Source organism: Gallinula chloropus, assembly GCF_964237585.1.
Source record: "Gallinula chloropus genome assembly, chromosome: 1".
Lineage (NCBI taxonomy): Eukaryota > Metazoa > Chordata > Aves > Gruiformes > Rallidae > Gallinula > Gallinula chloropus.
The window spans coordinates 117,347,538-117,362,094 of record NC_140085.1 but is presented as its reverse complement, the minus strand read 5'-3'; the positions used below and the strand labels follow the sequence as shown (position 1 = coordinate 117,362,094).

Here is a 14,557-nt window from a genome sequence, read left to right as displayed (position 1 = left end):
GTATATGAAACGTCAGACGAGGTCTGAGATTTTAAGTGTGATATATACATTATATAACTTCCTCTGTTGTAAATGCCATGCCTTTATTTCATTCTAATAATTTAAAGACTCCATATTCTCATATCCTGACAATTTTTCAGTGTCTGCTGATGCACAATGATTTTTTCCAAAGAGATATGAATGATGGTCCCATACAATCACTAATTATACACTAATTGTGCTTCATGACATCTGTTTTTCTCCTCTTCTGATTTACAATGAGTAGCTATGGAAACTGAGGGTGGATACCTCAGTACTTCACGAATGAGTAGGCAGGGGAATTTATTAATTTCCTCAGGATAGTTCTATTTTGCTTAGTCAGTAATTAGGAGCAATCTGACTACAAAGAAGTCATATTAAGAATGGTGAAATGACCTTTTTCAACTGCATTACAGAGCAAGTACTTCTGAAAAAGGCTTGCTAATGACTCACACTTAAAATAAAAGGCACAGTTACTCAACCTCCTCAGTTGTTTATATACCAAAACTTCTATACAAACCCCCTCATCAATCCACTATACAAAATGTCTTTGTATATGTCTGTTCAAGGACTGCAGAAGAAGAATCGGCTCATTAAGAAAAGCTGTCAGCATCATTGTAGATGTTCACAATGGTCACCACATCATAAAAAGAAACATAGATTCAAGACTGCCAGGAAGATACTTCCTCTTTCTTATAGTGTTACAGTTTGGAAAATAAAAAACATTTTTCATATGATTTCATTAGACTGAAATGCAAATTTGTAGTGTTAGTCCCACTTGCTTTGCTTCACACTGGCAGCACAGACCAGATGAAATTACCCTTTTCCTGATCAACCTCCTAGCACTATGCAAGGGTTAAATTACAGGATTTTATTTTCATAGAATGCCAGCAAGGCCAAAGATTAGCAGCAATGCAAAAAGTGCTGAGAACCTTAGCAAAAATATTTAGGATTATCAAAGGTCTTGCTAAATGTTTTTGAGAGATTTGGTTTAAAGCAGCCTTGACTTTCCTTAAAAAAAAAATCCAATCTAAAGCAACCAAAGGCCCTGTCCAAAGAATTCCACATATGTTACTGTGTGATGATAATTTTTACCTTCCTCTAAGATATGAGAGACCATGACAGGAAAAGAAAAGCAGGCCCAATGTCTCTTTGATCTAAGTAAAGATTGGGATAAGGTTCTCTTGATGATCTGATTCTTTTTCTGTAATGAGCGAATACACCAAATACAAAGGATTTCTTTTAGCAGGTTGGACATACTTATGCAGGAGGTATATAGAAGTTCTTACATGGAAATGTAGGTCTGCAATTAGGTGCCACCCTCAGTGCAGCCTAGGGATCTTAACACCATGCTACAACAACTCCATCACATCTGGTCACTGCTCACATAAAAAATACTCTATTTGCACCTTATGTGCTACTACAGAATCTATTCTGGGCTGTGTGCAGAAACTGGGAGCAAAATCCAGGGCTTTTTTTTCAAGTCAGTGGTAAAACTGGTATTGAATATTATAGAGAACAATTTCACCTGAGGGTTTGGCTTTGAGTAAATAAGGCCTAACAAGTTGAAGACAGGCATGGCCTAATCAAAGGTATTTAACATCTAAATTCACTAGTTGTTTATCCAGTCAAGGAGCAAAGGCCAGTTTTCTTTAGCAGCAAACCCATAGCAGGAGTCAGAGATAGATGGACTGCTTCAATTGTTTCTCTCAGTTCTAAGTTGAACTTTGTGGTTCATTACACTCTTACCAGTCTTCTCACAGATGTGAATTTAACCCTACCTATGTATCAGGTTGTGACTAGATCTTAATTCTATCATCTTAGCACATCTCATAGTACTTAATTTGCAAATAAAAGGCTTTTCAAAATAAACCAAAGCAAAACACAACAAAAAGCACAGTTCTCAGAAAAGAGTATAGGCAAAATACAACAAATATTCACTTACCTATCGGAGAGTTGACAAAAAAAACAGTAACAGTTGCATTCTGAGGGTTAGGGAGTGCTTCTATGTCAGCTAAACAAGTCAAAATCTCCGTGTCTGTCGGAGTCAAAGTTAGGATGCTCAGGGCATTGTGGAGGCCGTTAGGTCCTTGACTTTGCTTGGTAACATACCTCAAGTTATCAATGAAAGAGTCATTTGTCATCCAGGTAATGTCTGGAGCTGGAGCCCATCCTAAGGCTTCACAAACAATTTCAATTGTTTGGTTCTCTTTTACTGTTAAGGTGCTATTTTTGATGAATAAAGTCCCATTAACTGTAGGAGGGAAAAGATGTTTTGTTCCTTCAGAATATTTGACTGCATTGCTTTTTTGCTGATAGTTTTAAATATTATCTTTCTACCCAGAAATAGCTATGCCTCGAGAGATTAAGTCAAATACCCATCATTATTAACACGGATTTATCATATGCATGATATAAACTTGCAGATATTGCAAGTTAACTCCATGGACACATTGTCCAGTATGCCTAAAGCACAAGTCTCAGTTTTCAGTACCTTTCCAATAAAAAGCAGGAAATTACATTTTTTAGCCATCCTGATGCATTTCCAGCTGAAGGACTATATAATGAAATACGACAGTGTTTCTCTCTAAATTTTGGGTTTTATCAGGACAGTTTCTGGTAGTTAGATCTTGCCTTACTGGATGCACTCTCTCACTACTGATGCTTCAGAGGTGAGGAAGGAGTCTCATACACAGGGATTGATACACTGGAACTTGTGTTTCTTGGGAGTGGTAGCTTGCAGCAGCAATCATATGAAGAGTATCACCTTGAGTCTCAAGGCCTTTACTTCTACACACCATTAAATCAAACTCAAATAAGCTGGATCCAGACTGATGCCTGAGTCAGAAACCAGGAGGGAGATCTGCCCTAAAGACAGCAGAAGGTCCATGTACAAAGATGTGCATATGGTGTAATTCATATTGTTCCTAGCCCAAAGATCATTTCTTAATGAGTGTTGATAGGTCTATTATACCCTTTGGGCACTTCAATGCAATCCAATAAAGACTAAGATGTGTAACAGGAGAAAACAAGGGCAGTTCAAAACTTTGTTAATGGCACTCTGAATGTGACTCTGAAATCTGCTTTGACAGTAAAATGAAGACAAGGAGGACAGGTGGCAAAGGATGGTAAATGAGAGCATGTACTAGCCAGGATAATTTAGCCAATCCATCAGAGGATTCCTTTAAGTGCAGTATAATAAAATAGCTTTCTATTGATGGCTATACGCACCTTGAACAGAAAGAAATGCAAAGCTGCTCTCACTGGGCTGCTGGGTGCTGCATTCAATTTTTCCAGAGTCACTCAGTTGTGTGTTGTGGATGATCAGCTCTGAGGTAAACCCACTGCTACTGGTGTAATTTTGAGAGGTGAAGCGGTCTGATGTTTCAACAGCTCCTTGAGAATTGATGACAGTGAGGACAGGGTTGCCATTGGCCAGCCAAATAAGAATTACCCATCCTGCTGACACAGTGCAATTAAAGCGGGCTTCTGAACCAGCAAGCACTGTTGCATTAGCGGGGCCGCTTATAATAGAGTAACAAAAGCCAAGACCTAGAGGGAAGACAAAAATGCAGTCTGTAAATACATATACAACACCACCACCGAAGGCCTTTGGGTTTTTTTTACTGCCAGCAACTTACAGCTAAAAAGACTGGTGTGCTGGTTCCAACAGTATTACTTGCTAGAGCGCTGGGGTATTAAGCACTTAGTGACCATGCATTGGGGAAAGGGTGTTTGTTCAGCTGAGCTGGCACTTCACCTCTGACAGCTCTCAGTACCCGATACTTAAAGGAAAAGATTCTTGTCTCATTTTCTTCAATGCCAGTCAGTAAGTAGTTAAAAGATCTGTATGGTGAATTGACATTGCAGTGGAGTAATGTTAATCCCAATGCTAAATAGAGTCACGTTAGGAGTAAATAGTGGTCAAATGCTACATTGTTATAATGGATCCCCAAGACAATCATTACAAATCCAAGACACAGAGGTTTATACAGATTAAAAGATCTTAACCAGTTCAGAAATGGAGATGCACAATCTAATCTTTCAGCTCCAGCTTTGATTAAATAGTTTTCTTTAAAGGTGCATTTGATTTTTGGTCTCTCATCCTCCCACTCCAAAATCGCTTAACTTTCTCTCTTCAGTGATTCACTAAAAGCATACTTCCAGTTTTGCTGTAAGAAAAATGTTCCACTTTTAAACAAGAAAATGCATGAGTTCTCCAGACTTTAAGTAAAGGAATATGTAACTGGTCCCTTTACCATACCTCAGACTGACATTGATTTTTTGCAGTACCAGTATATATCCTTCCGTGTTCTTCAGCCTATTCATCTGCCTCCCCTTCTTTCTCATGCATGCATCACATACATTCTTAACCACCTTCTCGGGCTTTCTGCTAGTCAGAGCTGCTGTAATTCACGAGCTTTTTGCTTTAAAAGGTCGTACAAACTTTGGCTATTATTTTTCAGAACTGAAAGCTCATTTCTAATGAAGGCATTCTGTTTTCCTTTCCTCCTGCTCAGACCCAGGGCCCCCCGTCGCCCTCAGAGGAATGAATGTGCAGCTGTTGCCCAGGCAGATGGTGGATCCCCTGTGCGTGGGAAGGCAGAAGCACTTGCTTGTACCAAGCAGAAAGTGAAGGATGAAGGCAAAGACCTTTTTTTCAAAGCGGCAGCTGTGACTTCAGTCTCCGAAATAGCAAGGAGAGATGAGCATGATTTTGAATGTGGACAAATCTTAAAGTATTTCTCAGAGAAAGAACATCGTATACCCTAGACTTCATGAGGGACACAACTTCAAACTGTAAGAATGGCCCAGATTGTTTGGTTGATGCATTAGGGAACAGGATTCAAAGAGGTTTTATGTGAAATTAGGAATCTGCCTCTCTGGGTCTTTGTTCTTTGTTCATCCTTTTGGATTCTGGCTCAGTTCCCCAGAGCACGCTATGTCCATGAGCAGTAGAGCAAAGGCAGAGGTATTGATAATACCTTTTGAGGAGGAGTAGTTGACCAAATGGCCATAGGGTAACTCAGGTTGGAAGTGACCTCATGTGGTCTCCAATCCAGCTCTCTTCTAAAGGCAGAATCAGTTATGAGGTTGGACCTCATTGCTCATCGCCTTAGGGTTAAGTTTTGAAAATCTCCAAGAGTGGAGGCTGCACGACTTATCTGGGGAACTTGGGGAACCTACTCCACTGCCTAACTGCCCTTGTGGGGGTAAAGCTTTTCCTTTTGTCCACTCTGACCCTTTTTTGTTCCTTCATATGCTGTTGTCTCTTTTCCTCTTGCCATTCACATGCCTCTAAGCTTGGGTCTGCTCCCTTTTGGCTTACCCACACCTCATCCACTGTGACACAGTTGCTCTTTGATGGGGACACTGAAAGGTTTCAGTGGCAACAGGCCTCAGGAAAACTCTAAACCAACTCTCTGCTCCATTCACAGTTGGGCCATTTGCATAGGGTATTGTCAAGTCAAATTTTTAGTATCCTCATGGATATTTCAAAAGCTCTTTGAAACTAAGCAGTCCTGACGGTGAGACCTACCTCACCAGTGGGTTTTTATAGAATGACAGAATGGTTTGAGTTGGAAGAGATATCTAGTTGAGTTGGAAAGATATCTAGTTCCAACCACCATGCCACGGTGTCCTGGTTTCAGTCGGGATAGAGTTAACTTCTTTTGTAGCAGCGGATGGAATGCTGTGTTTGAGAGTTAAAATGAAAGCAGTGCTGATAACACCCTGATGGTTTTAGTTGAGTCAGACAGTCAAGGACTTTCTCAGCTCTTCATATTTCTCTATTCATGAGAAAGGAGGGGCGAAGCCAGGACAGGTGACCCAAACTGGCCAAAGAGAGTATTCCATGCCAATTACGTCCTGCTCGGTACAACGGGGGGCTGATGGGAGGAGGAGCGGGGGCGGCTCCGGGACACGTGGTTTTTGGGGGACGGTCGGGTTCTGGGACGGCTCTGGGTGGCATGGCCTGAGTTGTGTGGTTTGGTGAGAAACTGCATTGTGTATCAACAGCTTCATAGATTTTTTGCTCTAAAGTCCTGTTAGCATTGTTATATTTTATCTTTCTGTTATCTTAGTAAACTATCCTTATCCCAACCCATGGGCCTTTTGGTTTCTTGGTTTTGGGGTTGTTATTTGCCCCTTCCTTTTCCCTTCCCTTGTCTCTCCCCCCACCCCCCACCCCTGCCTCCCCACCTTCCCCTGCTCTTTTCCTTTAAGGAGCAGGCAGCTGCGTGGATCTCAGCTCTCAGCCAGGGTAAAACCACAACACATGGGCAGGGACACCTTCACTAGACCAGGTTGTCCAAAGCCCCATCCAACCTGATCACTTCCAGAGAGAGGGCAGCCACAGCAACCTGTGCCAGTGCCTCACAACCTGGGCAACATGTGCCAGTGCCTCACCACCCTTACAGAGAATTTCTTCCTTATATCTAATCTAAATCTACCCCTTTTACATATCCTTGTAAACTGTCCCTCTCTAGCTTTCCTGTAATCCCCTTCAGGTACTGGAAGGCTGCTATAAGGTCTTCCTGGAGCCTTCTCTTCTCCAGGCTGAACAAGCCCAACTCTCTCAGCCTTTCTCCATAGGAGTGCTCAGCCCTCTCTGATCATCTTTGTGGTCCTCCTCTAGACTCGCTCCAACAGTGCCAAGTCCTTGTTATGTTGGGGGGCCCAGAGCGGAATGCAGTACTCCAGGTGGAGTTTCACTGGAACAGAGGGGCAGAATGCCCTCCCTTGACCTGCTGATCACACTTCTTTTGATGCATCCCAGGATACAATTGGCTTTCTGGGCTGCAAGCATACATTGCCGGCTCATGTTGAGCTTTTTATCCACCAACACCCCTAAGTCCATCTCCTCAGGGCTGCTCACAATCCATTCCCAGCATACCCTGTAGGTGTGTTTGGGATTGCCCTAACCCATGTGCAGGACCTTGCACTTGGCCTTGTTGAACTTCATGCAGTTTGCATGGACCCACCTCTCAAGCCTATCAAGGTCCTTCCAGACCAAACCCCTTCCCTTCAGTTTATCAACTGTACCACACAGCTTGGTGTCATTGGAAAACTTGCTGAGGATACACTCGATCCCACTGTCCATGTTGCCAACAAAGATGTTAAACTGTGCTGGTCCCAATACTCTAACCTGAGGAATGCCACTCATCATTCATCTCCACTTGGACATCAAGCCATTGACTGCCACAGCTCCTTGAGTGCGACCATGCAGACAATTCTTTACCCACTGAGTGGTCCATCCATCAAATCCGTGTGTCTCCAGTTTAGGGATGTCATGCAGGACAGTGTCAAATGCTTTTCATCACTTACTGGGAAACATTAATCTGAAACATCCCCAGGACTGCCAGTGCCATCCCTGACAATTCAGGCTGTAGTCTGCATAATTACAGCAATTAGATACTGTCCGTAACAGTCTAATTAAAACCTTTTGTCTGCAAATTTGGCCTGAGCTTAAATGTTCAGTTATTTTCTAGGAAAAATAAAAGTCTGAAATGGCCATTACTCTCCTGCTAAAAGTATTAAGTGCAACCAAGTGATTTTTAAAGGCTTCATTCAACCCAGGTTTTGTACATTCTATGTCATTTATTCATTAATGGATTAATTATAAATTATTGAAAAAATAATTTTTTATTCAGTCAGTAGCTGACATGAGTAGGGGAGAGTATGCTGTACTGTTCCACACAAAGGAGGTGTTTTTGATAGCTGTAGAACTAGAACTAGAGCCCAATCTCTGTTACGGCATTGCAAGCAGAGCTTCCCTGAATGCACTCAGGGCATAGGGTCTGCAATCTCATTGCTCCCATGTCAACATTATTTTCTAATTCCCAGCTCACACTGAATCCTAGGCACTGCATATCTCACCAGGTTTGTGCCAAGAATTGTTCTTTAATATAAATAGCTCCTCTCTTTCCTCCCACCCGCCTCATGTATTTACAGACAAGAGCCTTTTCATTCTTTGTTTTGCAGGGTTATACAAACCTAGCTCTCCCTGGTTCTTTGTATGACTGACTCTGAGTTCCCTCATGTTTACATAAACCTTTAAAAAATTTTTCCACCTTCCTGGGTTATGTTACCTCTTCCATGCACCACATTCTCCAAAGTCTGTCTGTGTACGAGAAATAAAACATTAAAAGAAAAGCAAACTTCACTTCCACTGATAGTCAATAAAGCCAGATAAGATACAGTAAAACATATTTCTCTTCAACTTAAATGGCTCATTTTTTCCAGTAGCATTTATTCAAAGCTCTCTTTGGACTTGTAAAGGTTAACTGAAATGCTTTAAAACATGAAACAGCTTGAAGACAAACTCAGTAAACAAGTTTATGTGCACACTTTACTACATTGCTTTATAAACAGTTAACCACAAAAATGTCTAGAAGGTATTTCCTCTCTTTTCTATTTGTCACTTTCTGAGTGCTAGGGGTTGCCTACATGTCTGCAGATGGCATCATTTACAGAGCGAGGGGTTTTCCAACAAACATGCACCAATGCAGTGCATTCTAATGAGACCATTTGTCACGTAACATGGCCCTCTTCCCTGACACTCAACATCCAGTTGTCAGGATTTCTATTCATAACTTGTATCACCAGGGTTGAGACACTGTCCTAAGCTCAAATGTGTCTTTGAATTACCTACTTTTTCTTCACTCACATTGTAGCCAACCTTTACAATACTATTCCCTGCACATCTGTGGTGTCTATGACATGTTCACATGCTAAGTTATTTTTTTATTATTTTTACACTTTGACTGAATTCTTTCTGACTGGTTGAAGTGAACGTAAACAGCTATTGTGATGACAGCCCCAGCCACGAACAAAATTCCTTAGAGTTATCACCAAAATACATTTAGTTGTGCATGAAACAGGAGCTACAGTCCTTATCCACACTGCTCCTCTTAATGCAGACTGATCTCTCTGCATTTGTAATTTATTTCTACGCCTGTGCAAACACTTTACTGTGTTAAGGGGCCATGGTTTGCCACGGCTCTGAATATAAGATGGAACTTTCGGTATGCTGCTAGCTGTTAATTACTCATTTGCAACGAGATCATGTCTGAGAGTTCCATTATATCCTTGAAAATTATCCCTAAACATGAATAATCCGGGATCATCAGCTCTAAAAATACATGGCTAATATTGCTTTGTTTTCTTCAGACAGCCAGGACAGTATAGGCATGTATGTAGGAGTTTCATTTATCTAATCTAGTTAGTCTTTCACTAACTTCGGTGAGCCAGGGAACAGGTTCATAAACCCTGTATGGGAATTCTATGGGTGGCAGAAGGGCTGCAGAGTAGGTCATAGCTCAACTTGCCTTCCGTTCAGATCTCAGTAAAGCCCCAACACACCCAAAAAAGGAGCTTCATGAGCCTCTCCACCTGCTGCCAAAACATTTTCAGTGGTTTTAACTTTGCCTCTTTATCTCTCCGCTTTTATTTTTTATCCTGCAATAGCACATGGAGTCCTGAACCAACAGTGTGTTCCATTGTCCAGCCCACGCACGAACTCTGATAAAGTAGCTCGTGTAAGGTCAAAGAGGACATTCATGGCAGAAATGGGATCTAAACCCAGTTACCCGTGCTTTCAGCCAGGGCTGTAAATCCTTCTGCTGGGCCTTGCTTCTTGCACTACACAGAAAATGTTAGTGCTAGTTTCATTTACATAGTGCTTTAAAATACCTTGCAGATGGTTGCTTTTAGACAAATTAAGGCCTCAGGCTATATTGTCAATGCACTTTACAGGAATTACATGTTCAGCTCTTAACAGCTGGTTTAACATCTGCTTCTCCACATGCAACCAATAAGAAATCCCACCCAGGCAAATATCATTTTTGCAATAGGGAAATGTTAGGCTGTCTTCATGATATTGCATTACCCCTTGATTTTTGAAGAACAAAGCTGAGTTAGGACACATTCTTGGAGGCATATCACTAAATGTTTATAAAGCAGTCACCAGCGATGAAAGTTTGCTTAAACTGATAAGTACTTATGGTCTTTCAGTTGCCCGGTCCTTTCCAACATCCTGCAGAGAAGATATGGACTCCTGTATGAGAAGTTTATTCCTTCCTCTGTCACATAAATTCACTGTCACATCACTGAGGGTTTTGAAGGAATAAAAATGCATCTCATTTCCTGGATGACAACTGCCTCGTTTGGCAAAGAACAGCCATTGCCCATCATCACCAATGCTTTTTCTTTCCTGCTTGAACTTACTCCAAAGGAACACTTTTTCGTACTGAAGGTTTCAGCAACAAGGGCACCGAGACGTAGCTACCTTTTTTCCTTCCCTTCTCTCCTCTGCTGATTCTGTCTTTCCTCTTTATAAAAGTGACCTATTTGGATGCAGTGCAGTGCAGTGCAATGCAGTGCAGTGAAGGACAGGAGGGACTTAACCTTTTGCCATAATGATTCCTTTTTTTCAGCCTCATTACTGCATTTCAGAATAATCTCCCCTCTCTATACCAGTATCATCCTTTAGTGTTTGTGGCTAGTCTTTGTCTTCCTGCCTTCCTTCTCTGCTATTTCTGTTTGGATTTCTCCTTTTTTTTTTTTCCCCTCTTCCAGTCTGTTTTAAATTCCTTTTTCTTTTCACTCTTTGTTTTCTTGCTCACCCCACCTTTTCTTCTGCTTTCACTGCCTTGTTACTGGTCCACTGCTCCAGCAACAGCTCTGCAACAAATTGTGTAGGATTTGGTAAGATTTTTCTTCAGCACATCTCAAGTCTATTTCAAAAACCAACAGCCCTGCAGCTGAGCTTTTTGAAAACGAAAATAGGTTAGAGCTTGTCAAAGCCTGCAGAGGACTAGCTTGTTTGCTTATGTTAACAAGATTTTTTAAATGCTCTTAGGATGTTTCTGTCAAGTAATACCAATCTGCTGGTACTCAGAAACACATATTTCCACCCACTTGCATGTGAACGTCTCCACAGCCCCCAAGTGTGTTTTTCCATCCCTTCTCTTGTTCACTGTTTGACAGCTGTCTCTTGCAGTCTCTCCTGGTTCTGCTGCTGGGCTACTGCTCTCTTCCTGCCCTGTCTCTTGTCTCCAGCGGTGAGGGTCCTCTGGCTGGGACAACCAGAGCAGCACCACCACCAATATCCTGGTGGCCGGCTAGGACCCTGCACTTCATTTTGGCCCTGAGGTCTGCAGTGCAATGGCCACCAAAGTGCACGCCCTGCCTGCCCGCGGAGATGCTCAAACTGCCCGTGCCAGCCGAGCCAGCCCACCCGGCCCCACGCCTCCCGACACCTGCAAGCAGCAAAGCTTCTTCCAAGGGCAGGACTGGTTGCCCTGCAATACACGCTCTCTCCCTGCTCAGGGGTGCGCTCCCATGGCTGCACCCCACAGTTAGCACACTTGCTGGCCCCGTGTAGCTTGCAGGTGGGACAATAAAGCATCCATTGCAGGCGTGCCTGGCCAAAAGCATTAGCGAAGGGTGACAGAAACCCTCTAAAGCATGCAGTGCTCTCCTCTGGGTGCTTGTGAAGACAGTATAAGAATCAGAGCAAATAAAAATTGAGCCTTCCTTGTTATAACTTCTCAGTGCCCAAAAATAAGAGATCTCTGGGCTGCTTGAGACAAGGACTGCATCTACACCTATGGATCTATCCTCCATGATATTTGTTTCTAGTTCTTTTCAGCCTATTTATAATACCCAGTGACCATGAGCTTTACTATTCAATTACATACTGTGAGGAAAAGTACAGTCATTGGTTTGCCTTAAAACTTCTTTTTGATAGTTTTAAAGGCTGACACTAGCTCTTTTTGTTATGAGAAATTGCGAATAATCATTTCAGCATTCCCCTCCTATTTCAATAAGTCTTTATTATTTCTTCTTTTTCACACGCAGAAAAATATCCCAGTCTAACAAAGGTCTCCTCAAACCTTTGATCACTTCTGCCTCACTTTATACCTTTTTCAGACCTAGCGAGTCCTTTTTTAAATTGAGGGTCTAACAAAACATCCAATATTCAAGATGCAAGCTTTCTCTGGATTTGTATAATGCCAGGTTCCATTGTATTCCCCTCGCTGAAGACACTAAGTGGTGAAATTTTCTCTCTTTTCCAGCAAATTGCTCTCTTTCCAAGGTATCTATTCTTTTCTCCCACTAGACATCTTCAGTTAAGTGATGCTCTGCATTGAATGTTTTCTGCTCCTTTATTACTTACTCACTTGGCATCGTGACATTTTCTGGCAAATCTTCCAAGTCTCTTTTTGGATTTGTCTGCCCTAAGTAATTCTCCACCACCTGCAAAGTCTGCCACCTCACAGTTCACTCCTCTTCACGAGGTTGTTTAAGAGCTTGTTGAATACCACACATCCCTGTGCAACTCCAGTGGGAACACCACTCTGCTCAGAAAACTCAACGTTTATTCCCACATTGTGTTTCTTTTCACCAATTATTAAGCCATGACAATGTCTCCCCTCTGGCCCCACTGCAGCTTCCTCCTTTCAGAGCCTGTTAAAACCCCATATAGGCTATATTAAAAAAAAAAAAAACCAAACAGCCTTGTCTCCATTACCCAGCTACTCACTTTATATTAACATTTTCTTTAAAGCTCTGACACCAAGATATACTTTATCTGAATTCACTTTGAAACTCAGGAATGTGCAATGTAAATTGGAGTCAAACTAGCAAAATGAGAATTTGCATGTATATCTTGAAATAAAATTAGCTGCTGACATTGAGTTCTCTACAGATGCCCTCTCAAAAGCAGTCCCAAGCAGAGAGGAGGAAGAGGAGAGCAACGAATAGAGAAATAAGTGGGACATCCCATCTCAGTGGAAGTGAGAGAGGGCATCTCCTCCCCACCTCATCCACTGCTCACTCCTGCATACTGAAGCCCACTCTAAGCCATTAGATCATTCAGGCTTGAAATGGAGACTTAAACGTTCCAAACACTTTAAATAACCCCCTTGGGACCGACTGTTCAATCTGATATCACCAGTAACCGCCATTTACCCAGCTTTAAAATTAGTTGACACATTTTGTCCAGGGTGGCTCATTTCACAGGTTATGAATGTGTCCTACCTGGCAGCGAGGCAGTTAAGATGAGAGAAAGGAAAGTGAATTTCCGGAACCTTTCCATTGGAGCATTCTCTCCCGGTCCCTGAGGCAGAAAGCCACCGGCGGTCACCGCAGGCTGGAGAAGGTGAAGAGCAGAACTTATCAAGGAGCTCGGTAATGAGCTGCTGCTTTGCGTCCTGTGATAAAGTGTGACTTTGTGTGACCTGCATTACCAACAGAGGCAGAAGATTAAGTGAGGGAGGTTTTGGAAGGAGGGAAGTAACTCTTCTCAAAACAAGTCTTTCAAAAGAAGTAGAGGAGCTTTCTTCTGCAGAGAAGCCTTCCCCTATGGACCTTGCATCTCTCATGACCTTAGTCCCTCCTGGCTATTACAGCACGACTGCTTCAGGACTGACTGTGTCAGAAGTGCACTGGCATCATTAAAGTTAATCATGAGCAGCTGGGAGAAATAATTGTCTAAACTTTCCCGCAATTGCATGCGTATTGTGGGTGCGGTGTCTGTGCTGCCAGCAGCAGAATGATGAACCCTGTGCTCCACCGCTTCTGTCATGCCGGGCAACTGTGCAGGGTCCCCACTGCTCCCCTGGGGCCAGAGGGGAGCAGGACCCCATTCAGAAGGGTTGTTATACCTCCTCAGGAAACCGATGTGTCCTGCACCAGGCAGCCTTTAGGAGAGGTACTGGGAATATATTACAATGTGCTACTACACTCAAAAACTTTGGTTTGACGTTTTTCTGTGTGCTTTACACCAAAAATGGGATTCCTATTCATACATTTCCAGGGAAAGCCTGGTGCTATCATTTCTGTGGTTGTCCCATCAGGTCCTCAATGCACAGAGGCCACCCTGGCCAGGAGGAATGGCTCCTGCCACCCTGGACTCTCTATCCCACCCCACATGGGGCAAGGATGAGAAACTGAGCATTCAGAAAGGCTGCTAGAGCAAAGAGGGTCTCCAGGATTATTTCTCTAAACCTGAGAGTGCCTCTTACACTCCAAAATAAAACACCACCAGTTCTCCACCATGCTCAGAGATAAGATACAGAGCCTGGGTGGGAACTGTTGCCTTACTTTTGCATTTTCTGCTTTTCCAGCACTTGTGATTCACTTGTCTGATATTACTCTCCTCCCCCTCAAAATATGTGGGAGACTGTTTGAGTGCGCTGCTTGGTTTACAAATTTCTCAGCTGGGAAATTGAAGCTTGCCTTCATGAAAGGGACAGGGGACATGGTTTTGTGGCCAGCACAAATTTTTTGTCAGGAAAGTGTTTCTGATTTCAGGGATGTCCTTTGTGGCAGGCCTGTGCAATGCCTAAATATTAGTATCACCACAGAGACACCCTGAGTTTCCGATAACAAGCATACTTCATTAACTGCCCTTTTGCTCAAACCAAAACCACACCAAGACACAAAAACCAAAGCCCTGGCCCAGCTGTTTTGTTGCCCTTAAACAAGCAGTTCACTTTGCAGTGTTGTACAAAGACCCTGCCTTAGTTCCTGG

General features: G+C 42.7%; 1 protein-coding gene across 1 annotated transcript in view; it reads right to left on the bottom strand.

Moving 5' to 3' along the window:
* IGSF5 (immunoglobulin superfamily member 5) overlaps window positions 1–13,120 on the bottom strand; it is a gene marked incomplete at its 5' end in the record, with an annotated part of 32,632 nt that extends 19,512 nt beyond the window's left edge. Inside the window, 3 exons of the mRNA XM_084275656.1 lie at window positions 1,964–2,272; window positions 3,250–3,570; window positions 13,063–13,120. Of these exons, the coding sequence (XP_084131782.1) occupies window positions 1,964–2,272; window positions 3,250–3,570; window positions 13,063–13,120 (688 nt within the window). The remainder of the gene's footprint in view (window positions 1–1,963; window positions 2,273–3,249; window positions 3,571–13,062) is intronic.
* Window positions 13,121–14,557: the final 1,437 nt, after the last annotated feature.